Source organism: Schistocerca americana, chromosome 6 (genome assembly GCF_021461395.2).
Source record: "Schistocerca americana isolate TAMUIC-IGC-003095 chromosome 6, iqSchAmer2.1, whole genome shotgun sequence".
Taxonomy (NCBI): domain Eukaryota; kingdom Metazoa; phylum Arthropoda; class Insecta; order Orthoptera; family Acrididae; genus Schistocerca; species Schistocerca americana.
The window spans coordinates 89,981,772-89,996,609 of record NC_060124.1 but is presented as its reverse complement, the minus strand read 5'-3'; the positions used below and the strand labels follow the sequence as shown (position 1 = coordinate 89,996,609).

General features: G+C 47.2%; 1 protein-coding gene across 1 annotated transcript in view; it reads left to right on the top strand.

Moving 5' to 3' along the window:
- LOC124619797 (pancreatic lipase-related protein 2-like) overlaps window positions 1-14,838 on the top strand; it is a 200,383-nt gene that overhangs the window by 154,255 nt on the left and 31,290 nt on the right. The window contains exon 4 of the mRNA XM_047146388.1: window positions 3,422-3,622. Within this exon, the coding sequence (XP_047002344.1) occupies window positions 3,422-3,622 (201 nt within the window). The remainder of the gene's footprint in view (window positions 1-3,421; window positions 3,623-14,838) is intronic.

The window sequence follows — 14,838 nt, the reverse complement described above, 5'->3', positions numbered from 1 at the left end:
TGAGTAAAACCAGTACATGAGTCTTGCTGTTTGTGCAGCGATGTTACTGACGATTGCGGAAGTACACACGGTATGAAATACAGACGTAATAGCAAGAAAACCATTTGTGAAAAAGAAAACTGCTTTAACGTTTAATGCAAATTTATGTGTCAGGAAGAATTTTTTAAAGGTATGTAGCCTTGTACAGAGGAGAAACGTAGGCGATAAACAGTTCAGAGAAGAAGATAGAAAGCCGGCCTGTGTGGCCGAGCGGTTCTAGGCACTTCCGTCCGGAACCGCGCTGCTGCTAGAGTCGCAGGTTCCAGTCCTGCCTCGGGGAAGGATGTGTGTAATGTCCTTAGGTCCGCGATTCCAGAGCCAACAAATGGGGACGTTTGCAAGACAACAACCATCGGCACGAACAGTACGACGACGTTTGCAGCAGCATGGACTATCAGCTCAGAGACCATGGCTGTGGTTACCCTTGACGCTGCATCACAGACAGGAGCACCTGCGATGGTGTACTCAACGACGAACCTTGGTGCACGAATGGCGAAACATCATTTTTTCGGATGAATCCAGGTTCTGTTTACAGCATCATGATGGGCGCATCCGTGTTTGGCGACATCACGGTGAACGCACATTGCAAGCGTGTATTCGTCATCGCCATACTGGCGTATCACCCGGCCTGATGGTATGGGGTGCCATTGATCACACGTCTTGGTCACCTCTTGTTCGCATTGACGGCAGTTTCAACAGTGGACGTTACATTTCAGATGTGTTTAGGGACTGATGACCTCAAATGTTAAGTCCCATAGTGCTTAGAGCCTTTTGAACCATTTTGAAGAAGAGAATAATAAACTTCTGGCCAGACTAAAACACACAGTTTTAATCTGCCAGGAAGTTTCTTATTCTCTTCTTCTCTGAGCTGTTTAGCGCTCACGCTAGACCGAGACTCGAACTCGGGACCTTTACTTTTCGCGGGCAAGTGTTCTACCGCCTGAGTTACCCAGACACGGCGCACGATCCGTCCTCACTGCTCTACTTCCGCCAGTACTTCGTCTTCTACCTTCCAGAATTCAGAGAAGTACTCTACGAAACTTGCAAGATTAGCACTCCTGGAAGAAAGGATGGCTAGAGGACAAATGTAAGGATGTAGAGGCTTATCTCACTAGGGGTAAGATAGATACTGCCTACAGGAAGATTAAAGGGACCTTTGGAGATAACAGAACCACTTGCATGAACATCAAGAGCTCAGATGGAAACCCAGTTCTAAGCAAAGAAGGGAAAGCAGAAAGGTGGAAGGAGTATATAGAAGGTCTATACAAGGGCGATGGACTTGAGGACAATATTGTGGAAATGGAAGAGGATGTAGATGAAGATGAAATGGGAGATACGATACTACGTGAAGAATTTGACAGAGCACTGAAAAACCTGAGTCAAAACAAGGCCCCGGGAGTAGACAACATTCCATTAGAACTACTGACAGCCTTGGGAGAGCCAGTCCTGACAAAACTCTACCATCTGGTGAGCAAGATGTATGAAACAGGCGAAATACCCTCAGACTTCAAGAAGAATATAATAATTCCAATCCCAAAGAAAGCCGGTGTTGACAGATGTGAAAATTACCGAACTATCAGTTTAATAAGTCACAGCTGCAAAATACTAACGCGAATTCTTTACAGAAGAATGGAAAAACTAGTAGAAGCCAACCTTGGGGAAGATCAGTTTGGATTCCGTAGAAATGTTGGAACACGTGAGGCAACACTGACCCTACGACTCATCTTAGAAGCTAGATTAAGGAAAGGCAAACCTACGTTTCTAGCATTTGTAGACTTAGCGAAAAGCTTTTGACAATGTTGACTGGAATACTCTCTTTCAAATTCTGAAGGTGGCAGGGGTAAAATACAGGGAGCGAAAGGCTATTTACAATTTGTACAGAAACCAGATGGCAGTTATAAGAATCGAGGGGCATGAAAGGGAAGCAGTGGTTGGGAAGGGAGTGAGACAGGGCTGTAGCCTATCCCCGGTGTTATTCAATCTGTATATTGAGCAAGCAGTGAAGGAAACAAAAGAAAAATTCGGAGTAGGTATTGAAATCCATGGGGAAGAAATAAAAACTTTGAGGTTTGCCGATGATATTGTAATTCTGTCAGAGACGGCAAAGGACTTGGAAGAGCAGTTGGACGGAATGGATAGTGTCTTGAAAGGAGGATATAAGATGAACATCATCAAAAGTGAAACGAGGATAATGGAATGCAGTCGAATTAAATCGGGTGATGCTGAAGGAATTAGATTAGGAAATGAGACACTTAAAGTAGTAAAGGAGTTTTCCTATTTGGGGAGCAAAATAACTGATGATGGTCGAAGTAGAGAGGATATAAAATGTAGGCTGGCAATGGCAAGGAAAGCGTTTCTGAAGAAGAGAAATTTGTTAACATCGAGTATAGATTTAAGTGTCAGGAAGTCATTTCGGAAAGTATTTGTATGGAGTGTAGCCATGTATGGAAGTCAAACATGGACGATAAATAGTTTGGACAAGAAGAGAATAGAAGTTTTGAAATGGGGTGCTACAGAAGAATGCTGAAGATTAGATGGGTAGATCACATAACTAATGAGGAAGTATTGAATAGGATTGGGGAGAAGAGAAGTTTGTAGCACAACTTGACTAGAAGAAGGGATCGGTTGGTAGGGCAAGTTCTGAGGCATCAAGGGATCATCAATTTAGTATTGGAGGGCAGTGTGGAGGGTAAAAATCGTAGAGTGAGACCAAGAGATGAATACACTAAGCAGATTCAGAAGGATGTAGGTTGCGGTAGGTACTGGGAGATGAAGAGACTTGCACAGGATAGAGTAGCATGGAGAGCTGCAACAACAACAACAATGAGGAAAGGATGTTGCGGAGACATGGCTTAGCCACAGCCTGCGGGATGTTTCCAGAGTGAAATTTTCGCTCTGCAGCGGAGTGTGTGCTGATATGAAACTTCCTGACAGATTAAATCTGTGTGTTTTAGGCTGGCACGAACTCGAACTCGGGACCTTTGCCTTTCGCAGGCAAGTGCTCTACCGCCTGAGCTCTGAGCTACCCAAACACGACACACCACCCGTCCTCACAGTTCTACTTCCTCCAGTATCTCGTCTCCTGCCTTCTAAATTCACAGAAGTTCTCCTGCGAAACTTGCAAGACCAACACTCCTGGAGGAAAGGATATAGCGGAGAGCATCGGTCCAATCCGCCCAGTAAACGCTGACGATGCTGTCCAAAGGTGGCAGGTGATCATACCGTTCTGGATGATCGGTGTAGTTTGACACAGTATAAAGTATCGCTGCAATGCAGGGTGAATACTCACTCGACACCAAATGTTATTGGACACGCTTTACTTTTAATGATGTAATGGCAGTTTCCCTTAGTCTAACCTCTTTGGTGCATGTGTGTTGGGCAGGGCTGGACCCGGCGATGCCGGGCTTCCTGTGGGTGGAGTCTGAGGATGGCCGTCTGGACGAGTCGGACGCCGACTTCGTGGATGTGGTGCACACGTGTGGCGGCGTGCTGGGCTACTCCAGCCGCCTGGGACACGCGGACTTCTTCCCCAACGGCGGCACGCCATTCCAGCCCGGCTGCGGCGGACTCGTCGAGATCGCCCGTGAGTACACGCCCAGCTGACATCACACTCGAGTGGCGAGGTAGAGCAGTCCATATTAGGAAGACACAGTGTTCCACGTGATGCACTGTAATGTAACGGCTCCACACATGCTATTCCGCTCACTTCCAGTACCGGGTTCAGTATAGTAAGAGTGGTCTACACCACTAGCATCCTTCCTAAATACACGGCCTCACAATAAAAGTGAAGCACCCTGAAGACTTAGTCAATATACCTTCATATTAGTCTACACCGTAGGCGGTTATGGAAATAATTACACTATTGGCCATTAAAATTGCTACATCACGAGATGACGTGCTATAGACGCGAAATTTAACCGACAGGAAGAAGCTGCTGTGATTTGCAAATGATTAGCTTTTCAGAGCATTCACACAAGGTTGGCGCCGGTGGCGACACCTACAACGTGCTGACATGAGGAAAGTTTCCAACCCATTTCTCCTACACAAACAGCAGTTGACCGGCGTGGCCTGGTGAAACGTTGTTGTGATGCCTCGTGTGAGAAAAAGAAATGTGTACCATCACGTTTCCGACTTTGATAAAGGTCAGATTGTAGCCTACCGCGATTGCGGTTTTTCGTATCGCGACATTGCTGCCCGCATTGGTCGAGATCCAATGACTGTTAGCAGAATATGGAATCGGTGGGTTCAGGAGGGTAATTCGGAATGCTGTGCTGGATCCCAACGGCCTCGTATCACTAGCAGTCGGGATGACAGGCATCTTATCCGCATGGCTGTAACGGATCGTGCACCCACGTCTCGATCCCAGAGTCAACAGATGGGGACGTTTCAAGACAACAACCATCGGCACGAACAGTCCGATGACGTCTGCAGCAGCATGGACTATCAGCTCGGAGACCATCGCTGTGGTTACCCTTGACACTGCATCACAGACAGGAGCGCCTGCGATGGTGTACTCCACAACGAACCTGGGTGCACGAATGGCGAAACGTCATTTTTTCAGATGAATCCAGGTTCTGTTTACAGCATCATGATGGTCACATCCGTGTTTGGCGACATCACAGTGAACGCACATTGCAAGCGTGTATTCGTCATCGCCATACTGGCGTATCACCCGGCCTGATGGCATGGGGTGCCATTGATTACACGTCTCGGTCACCTCTTGTTCGCATTGACGGCACTTTGAACAGTGGACGTTACATTTCAGATGTGTTACGACCCGTGGCTCTATCCTTCATTCGATCCCTGCGAAACCCTACATTTCAGCAGGATAATGCACGACTGCATGTTGCAGGTCCTGTACGGACCTTTCTGGATACAGAAAATGTTCGACTGCTGCCCTGGCCGGCACATTCTCCAGATCTCTCACCAGTTGAAAACGGCTGGTCAATGGTGGCCGAGCAACTGGCTCTTCACAATACGCCAGTCACTACTCTTGATGAACTATGGTATCGTGTTGAAGCTGCATGGGCAGCTGTACCTGTACACGCCATCCAAGCTCTGTTTGACTCAATGCCCAGGCATATCAAGGCCGTTATTACGGCCAGAGGTGGTTGTTCTGGGTACTGATTTCTCAGGATCTATGCACCCAAAGTGCGTGAAAATGTAATCACATGTCAGTTCTAGTATAATATATTTGTCCAATGACTACCCGTTTATCATCTGAATTTCTTCTTGGTGTAGCAATATTAATGGCCAGTAGTGTAGAGCTGCTATTCTCTGTGACAGGTAGAACGGTCAGCAGATTGCTTTAGTGTTGTTCATGTTTACTGTTGTTATCAGGCGTGTTAGAATACGCATTAAGAAAATATACCTTAATAATATACATTAATAATACATAATACATTAATAAAATATACATTAATAAAACCGACACAGTGCAGGAACGGATTCCTGATTCGAAATGAGGGAAAAAAGGTTCTGTGAACATGTGTCGAGAAATGGACGGTGTGCATACACCGACAACAAATTGTCCCGGAACAGAGTACAGAGCTGCAATGCATCCACATCACAACAGATGTTCAAAGTGGCCTCCATGGGATGCAGATTGATGGTGCCAGCTCTGGTAAAGGTTGTTTCGTCGGTAAAGAGGACTGATGACAGAAATATCGTAACTGTGCTGGTGGGGTGCAAAAACCATCGACAAAATCCTTCCTATGGAGGGAAATACGCTGCCGATAATCCTTCTACTCGTTTCAGGTGATAGGGATAGTAACTGTTGTCATGCAGGATAGACATAATCGTACTTTGTCTTACACCATGTTGGTTGGCCACTAGCAAGGAGCTTGTACTAGGGTTCGCCTCAATATCCTGTAGAACCGGATACTCCAAATCTGATACATGCACAGTGCGCCAACTCCCTGTACGTTCATCTATCTCAAAGGACCCATGATCACATAAAACGCCCAAAAAGGGCTTGAAATGCCGTGGGAAGTGGTTGCTGTCTGTGAGAGTACTTGCTTTGGTATAGCCGTGCTGCGTCTCGACAATTTCCATCTGCTTGGCCGTACACAAACACCACCTCGGCTTGTTCCCGACATGGATACCGGATCATTCTGCTGCTTATAATACGCTGCGTCAATCACACAGCCTACAACACACAAGGAACACTTGGCAGTGGTCAGAGGAACTTTCATTCGTCAACGTCATCTACTGTAACAACGATGCAGTGCCAGACACGTGTTCATAGGACCTTTTTTCCTCCATTTCCAGTTAGGAATCCGTCCCTGCAGTTTGTCGGTTTTATTAATGTTCACCCTTTACAATAGCGTCAGATGTTGAGAGATCACTATGATGGATAAAGAAACGCCACCTACTTGCGTGAGACAGCGTTGTTAGCACCTGACAGAGTATGAAACGATTCTGATTGTGTCTCCATTTAGCCAGCTGGTCGAATCGTGGAATATGCAGATTTGTGGAGTATTTGGATGTGACAGTGGCTGATGTTGGACTGCACGCCAACTTGAGGGCAAGCATACTCGTCGTCAAGTTTGTGGTTGACCGCGTCTGACAACCAAAAATGGTTAAAATAGCTCTAAGCACTATGGGACTTAACATCTGAGGTCATCAGTCCCCTAGACCTAGAACTACTTAAACCTGAGCAACCTAAGGACATCACACATATCCATGCCCGAGGCAGGATTCACACCTGCGACCGTAGCAGCAGCGTGGTTCCGGACTGAAGCGCCTAGAACGGCTCGGCTACAGCGGCCGGCCCTCTGACAACCATATGCAGCATTGTCTTATTGTGCATAAACGACATAGTTATCCCTTTACATCTGTGCCTACCATTCAAGAACAAGTAATGGACTTCCAGCAACATTCTATGTCATTCCACATCATTAGTCTGAGACTAGGAGCAGCTGGACTAGTAAATTAGTTACCCATGTGAGACTGCCAGTAACATCAGAACACAAACGGCCGCATTTGGAGTGGTGCTGTGGCCAGGAACCATGGGCTGCTGATGAACCACTTCCCATTCTGTTCAGTGATGAATCGCAGTACTGCATTACTCTGAATGACCATCGTCGGCATGTGTGCTGGCGTCATGCAGAGAGGTCCCATTCTTCCTATGTTTTGCAGAGGCACAACGCTATTACTCCTGTAGTCATGACGTGGGGAGGCATTGCATATGACTTCACGTCATGACTGCTACTGATTGAGGGAACTCTTAGGCGCAATGAGACGTTATGGACATCTTGTATCCTCATGAGACAGTATTGAGGTGCAATGTTTCAACAGAACAATGCTCTTTCACACATGGCAAGTGTGTCTATGAACTGCCTGCGCGAGGTTGAGGTATCCCCGTGGCCAGCAAGATCCCCAGATTTGTCTCTGATAGAACATGTGTGGGACCTACTCGCACGTCAACTTCGTTCTAGTGCTCCCGATCTGTGTGAACCCTTCACTGCCTTGGATTCGTGTGCAGCCTGTGTTCACCTAGGACTTCATTCGATTTATAAGGAAAGCAGTCCTGATTAGATCTATCGCAGTGAGCTTCTCGACCTTCGCATGGAACTTAGCGATGGTACCTTCGTGTACACTGCTGGCTCTTGGACTAATAGTGGAATCGGGGGTGCCTTCGCCATTGGCGCCGACGATTTTCGGTATCAGCTTCCGGAACACTGCTGAGTAATTACAGCACAGCTCTTCGCCCTGTACCAGGTCACGCAGTACATCCGACAACACAGACTTTTCAATTGTATCATCTGCTCCAATTCTCTCAGAGCCTCTGTGCGCTACGGGCTGAAGAAAGCTTCCCCTTGCTCAGTCTTGAGGGAGCCACTATGATGTTTATGTGGGTCCCTGGTCACGTCGGTCTGACGGGAAACGAGGCTACTGACGCTGCTGCCAAGGCTGCAGCCCTCCTACCTCAGCCCCCTAGTTCTTCCATTCCTTCCGATAATCTCCGTGTTGCGGTCTGTCAGCAGATGGTGTCACTTTGGCGTCACCACTGGTCTTGCCTTCATGGGAACAAGCTCGCAAAATTAAACCTCTCCCAGCGACTTGGCTGTCCTCATCTCGGCCCTCTCGCTCCAAGGAGTTTGCCTATTGGACACTGTCGTTTCAGCCATTGCCACTTGTTAAGTCATGGTCCAGCACATATTCTTAGCTCTCTTTCTTTCCATCCAGTGTGCTTAACATCTAGTCGGTATTAACATCTTCCTCGTCTTAGTGCTCTAAGGTTCTGACAAGGGCGCATATGATCTTAGTTGTTTTTGCGCCCTAAAAAAAGTCGTCCTCGTGGCTTCTGTCTCGGGTTCTTCGGCCGACGTTCATCTAATGATTTTACTGACGTTTCGCCAGCACGAGTGGCTGGCATTGTCAATGCTTCACCCTCCACTGCCTGTGGTGAACTGGAGCCGAGCTCGCAGCCGCAGACTATATGTACCTGGTACGCCAACGTCCGAGGGCTTCTCCGCGGTCATTTCCGGTGCGGTTCTCCTGTTCCTATCTGCGACGGTTGTTCGCTGCAGTACAGGAAGCCAGGTTCCGTTTACCTTAAGGCTTTCCTCTTTCTTGTTGAAACTGTTCGAATGTTTTTGTATTTCTGCAGCTTCTCTGAACAAGCGCGTGTGATAGTGCTTCTCTGCAGCCAGAACTTCCGTGTCAACGAATTTTATTACGTGGTCGGTCTCACTCAGCGCGTGGTCTGCCACGGCCGATTTCTCCACCTGCCCCAACCGGCAATGTCACTTATCCTCTTTGATCCTGGTGTTAACTGATCGTCCAGTCATTCCGACATAAACTTTTCCGCATGTGCACGGTATACGGTATATTCCCGACATTGCAAGTGGGTCCCTTTTCTCCTTCGCCGACCTAAAACACTCTTTGATCTTCCTTGTCAGTTTGAAAATCGTCTTTACGCCATGTTTGCACAATATTCGGCCGATTCTGTCCGTCACTCTGGGAATGTATGGCAGAAAGGCCGTACCCGACATTTCTTTTTCTGATTCCTTACTTTGCCGAGTGCCTGGCTCTGTTACACTTCTAATATAATTTGTGGAGTACCCATTGCTCCTCAGAACACTTTCCAGGTGTTGCATTTCTCGTCTGAGGTGTTGTGCCTGACATATTCGTCCTGCTCTCGTTACGAGCGTATGAATCATGCCTCTTTTCTGTCTCGGGTGGAGGTTTGATAGTTTGTGCAGGTATCAGTCCGTATGTGTCGGTTTTCGATACACGCTGTGTACAAGGTTTTCGCCGTCCCTTGTGACCAGCACATCTAGAAATGGTAGTTTCTTGTCCTTTTCTACTTCCATAGTAAATGTTATGTTGGCATGAAGGCTTTTGAAGTGTCTTAGGAAGTCACCGAGCTGTTCTTCACCATGGTTCCACATGACGTACCTCTACCACACCAACTGGCAGTTTGCCAACAAGTGGCCACGAAAGGCTTAACAATTTTGCAATCGTCCTAGTGCCAGTATTCCGGAACTAAAGGGCCAGTTGCAACAGTTGTGGGCCAGCTTGATTTAGGAGAGGGTACAACCCTATCAGGAATCCAGGCCAAAATGGATTCAACATCATATTGGTAAGTGGGCTCGCACAGTTAAGTTCTTCGTAAATTTGACTCGATTTGTAATCACTGAAATAATGTTATACCCCCCCTCAACCTGTGACGTTTTTTTTATTGCCTTGTGTGTGTTTCATGTTTTTTGAGACGGTGTACACTTTGCAAAGCAAAAATATGCTTTGGAATTATTTCGACTTATAATTCCATATGGAATATGCCCTAAGGAAATTATCCTTGAAATTAAACGCGTATCATCCGTTAGGACGTTGTTCACTGGACACAATGCGACACACAGTACAAATTAACACTGACACCTGAAATAGCACTGAATGGGAAAGTAGTCAAACCACAGAATAGAATTACGTGACATAACGATGAATGTAGCAGTTGTGGAGAGAGAACACACACATTCATTCTCATAAACGCATCATCAAATGCATACTCCTTTTAAACGTGTACATGCAACAACACAAAACAAAACTGTTTAAAAATATGTTTATATTTGCAGCAATTTCTAATTACTTAATCACCGCAGAGGAACTGATTTCAAACTGACTAGGTCTCGACAATGTAGCTGAACAGACTTAAATCAACATAAACTGTATTCTACTTCAATCTTGCTACAATAGCGGTTCGAGTTTGTGCGTTTGGCCCCAATGGGAGCAGCAGATGACTTCGATAGGCTCTTACAGTGCCAGACTTTATTGGGTAACACGTCTCGTGCTCCTCGATTATGGGAAATCTTCTGTGGCCAAATGCACACTTTACCCACGAATAATACGCAGTAAAGAAGTGCGAACTCAAACTGCTCCAGTCCTCGTATTGCCCCGATAGTAGTCTGCGGTCGCCTGCTGATGTCTGCACATATCAACACCGCGTCTCTCCACCCCCCCCCCCCCCCCAGCCTCCCCTCCACCCCCAATCACACTTATTGTCCCGTCTTGAGCACCTGAAATTCTTCGCACACCACCTACTGTCGCTGTCAGTCACAGGTCGATTTCAGGGACGAATAGAAAAGGTATCACTGAATCACAGCAGCTACCCATGGCGTCATTCAGCCGCATCTATCTGTGCATTAGGCATCTGGCATGAATGCCTGTGAGAGGTGAGGCGCTGAACGTAAAACAGTCCTTCTCCGCCCCGCAGCTGCCCGGGGTCTGTGTTACTGGCATTGCCAGCAGACTTCATCGTCAGCCTAGTTGACTTTCACTGTTCGCCATCATGATGTACGCTCTTCATTATTATTATTATTATTATTATTATTATTTTGAATGGCACCACTTCCAAAGAAGAAAATGCTAGTGAAATATGCATGCAGATGTCGCGTCCCCATTACAAGCCAAAAAAACAAGAAAATTCTACCAATGTCAGTGGTTTACTTGAATAAAACGAAACATATCATGACGAAAAAACACGTTTCATCAGTTTATATACAGTACCAGTATTGAAAAGCAATTGCTGTAGCAGCCACTGATACTATGCACACGTAAAAGGAGACAGAACGTTTAACGACTACTTTCTTGCGGTAACAGTAATGTTCTGTCTATACAGGGTGTTCTGAAATTCTCGTACAAACGTCTAGGACTTGTAGAGGGGAGTAGGTAGACAATATTTTTAACTGGAGCCTATGTTTGGAAACATACATTTTCTGAAGTACAGCAGTTTGAAAATATATTTGCTAGATAGGTATGCAACAGGGTAGTCATAGTGCTGAGTGTTTACGTCAGATCGGCTGATGTCTTTTGATGACTATCCTACCTCTCACGCTTCATAGTTGAGAACACGTCTGGAGAATACACCGACATGATCCCTCTGTATGGCGAAGCTCGCAGTAATGGAAAAGCTGCACGTAGCCTTTAGCAAGATCGTTATTCACAATGTCTGACTCCATCGCATACCCTTTTCGCCACAATTATGCAACGGCTTCGAGAAGGGTACCTTCACCGTCAGCAATTGCGACTCTGGTGCTCCAAGGAGACGCACCACATCCGAATTGGAAGGCTATTTGTGGTGTTTGCGAAAACTCATTATGTTTCCTTTTTGTTTCTTTTGTGATCAATGAATGGAATTGTAAAACAAGTAATGGGCTGGGTCAAGCCTAATAAATTACTTGTAAAAGTGGCCGCGTTACCAACATGTTTTCAAATGATTGTAGCACGGAAACGGTACGTTTCCGGACATGGACCCCTATTCAGAATACTATGAACTCACTCCTCTCTGCAGGTTCTAGAAGTTTGTAACGGAAATTTCCGTATAAAAGTTTCGATAGAGATACGGAAGCTTGACCAGCGGTTGCTCTCCAGTAACGCTTACCTTAGCATTGCCACCTGCCAGCGGAGACAACTATAGCATCACGTGTGGGACAGAGAAAAGAAGATGTATGTGTAACATCTGATCACGAGATTAGTGGTGAATTTCTTGACTGCATTACATCGTATCAGTATTTAGTGGTTACTGAAGCGATAGGAAATGAGACAATCGCTTAGTATCAGCATTATGGAAGGCAAACAGAAAACTTAGACTTGTTGGAAGAGTTCCGGAAAAATGTAAGTCATCTGTATGGGAAATCGAATGGACGACGCTAGTGCTACCAGTTTTGTATCGCACATCTAGTTCCGTAACGATCAAACAGAAGCAAATCTCCAAGATCATAGAACGAGTCAGTTCATGAAATTAACACAGATTAAATAAAATGTAAACAAATCCTATGCCGATGACAAGCTGTGTGTATACAGTGATAAGCCAGAACATTATGATCACCAATCTACTATCGATATAAACCCGTCCAGGTGAGCCGGCTGGTGTGGCCATGCGGTTCTAGGCGCTTCAGTCTGGAACCGTGTGACTGCTACGGCCGCAGGTTCGAATCCTGCCTCGGGCATGGATGTGTGTGATGTCCTTAGGTTAGTTAGGTTTAATTAGTTCTAAGTTCTAGGCGACTGATGACCTCAGAAGCAAAGTCGCATAGTGCTCAGAGCCATTTGAACCCAACCGTCCAGGCGATAGCAGCGTCACCTGGCGAGGAATGACTGCCAGTCAGACACAAGCTCGATGCATGTAACATTAGTGAGCGTGCTGTCCATGTGTGTATTATGGTGCAAGCTCGCGATCTATCTGAGTTTCACTGAGGCAGATTGTTGTGGTCTGGAGACTTGGCGCAAGTGTTTCGGAAACTGCACGGCTTGGCGGGTGTTCGAGGAGTGCTGTGCTGAGTGTATTCAAAACGTGGCGAAACCAACCTGAAACCACGTCCAGATGTTGTTGGGTTCGGCAGCCACCCATCATTACAGATTTCGGACTTCGTAGGCTGGGCAGACTGATAAAACAAGAGAGGCAGCGAACTGTGACATCAGACTTTAATGATGAACAACGTAAATGTGTGTCCGAACATACAGTGCACCGACCACTCCTACCAACGGACCTCCACAACCGAAAAACCATGCATGTGCCAATGTTGACACCACGAAATTTGCACCTACGGATGGAATGAGCATGTGACCTTCGGCACTGGACCTTGGCGCATTGGCAGGCCGTTGCATGGTCTGATGAATCTCAATACCTTCTTCATCATCCTGGTGGGTGGCCGCGAATCCGTCGTCTTCCAGAGGAACAGCAGAGGTGCCACTAGCACACGTTCCTGGACACGAACCGAAGACGGAATGACGTATCGGTGGGCGGAGTGCGGCAGGAGAGATGCTGCGCGCTGACGGCTGACACAGTGGCAGGTCGGAGGGAGAGGGAGGAGAGATAAAAGCGCCACATCGGCCGCTAGTCAGTCATCATTCTGCTGCTTGACTCGCTACAGGTCGCATCGTTGCTGCTGTTGCTCGTCTCGCTCAGCTACACATCCGACGTGGCTGGAAGTGGAAAGAGAGGCAAGTCGCTGCCGTTGTTGAGTTCCTGCTCAAGTTGGCCGGGAACGACCGCGAGGGCAAGAAGAAGTAGACAAAGGCAGAGCAGTGCTACCGCTGTCAGCAACTGGTAGCAACGTGCCAAGTAGTGCAGAAATGCAGTCCCACACCTAAAGTGTGCATGACACATGCAGCTGCACCAAGACATGTGACGAACCTGCATCGCATGTCAACTGCAGTTGCGCACACGTGGTAAACCATCTCAGCTGCACTTATGTAAATAACTGGAGCCACGACAAGAAGAGCAACAGGAACAGGGGGAGACATTCCTGCAAGGCCGCACTAGAAGTGGTTGCAATGCCCTGTAACACCGAGAAAGAGGCGCCGTCAGTCAGCCTGCGCCCCCATCGTGTTGACACTGGCTGAAGAGGGGGAAGTGAGGACCAAGCTGCAACAAAGAAGAAAACGGTGGTTTCCGTGCAGTGTTGCGGAAAATCACCGATGATTCAGCTGCTGCACTCAAGTGAAGGTGGCCCTGAAGGCAGGGTTGGATGTGGAACCTACACGAGGCCCTGGCTCGCGTGTCTCACACAATAGAGGAAGAGGCGCCTAGCACCATACAGGTGTGGGTAGATGCAGGAACACAGATGGTCAGTAACCAGGCCGAAGCAGAAAGGCAGGCAGCTGAAGCGGTGGCCACAGAGCCGAAGACACCTGCCCCAGCTGTGCAGGTGGACAGCACGGACGCAGTTGCCACATTGTCCCTACAGAGATGCAGGAGGCTCGGGAGGTGACATGGATAAGGAGACATCACTCTCATCTGCTGCCTCTCCAGAAGTAATGGCGGCAAACACGAAAGAAGAGGATGTGGAGCCATCATTCGGGTATCTGCCCCTCTCTGACGAGAACAGCTTGAAGACAGTGCTTAAGCCATCTCTCTCCACGATGGCACCTATCCACAATATGACTTTTCCTGTCCCTTCTCTACCACAGACATATCTAATCTCCCACACCAACCCAACGATTTCCAATGGCGGTGCGAATCTTCAAATGGCAATTCAAAGACCAGGAATTCATACTACGAGTGGACCTGGAATTAATAATTTCCTATCATATTTTCACCCACTGCGACTGGAAGGACATGACTGAGGAAGCGGTCAAGTTCTCCCAGGAGAGTTTACTACCACTGTATTCTTCCACCCTCGCCAAGATGAAGTTCACTCACTAGAGAAGAGGAAGAAGAAGAAGAAGACAGGAAACACCACTAATGACAGACTGACTGGTACCTATGTCTCTCTACGATTTTCCAGATAACCTTCAAGCCAATCCACTAATGAGAGGTCATCATCACCAGGCTCGCCCAGTTGGCCATGCGGT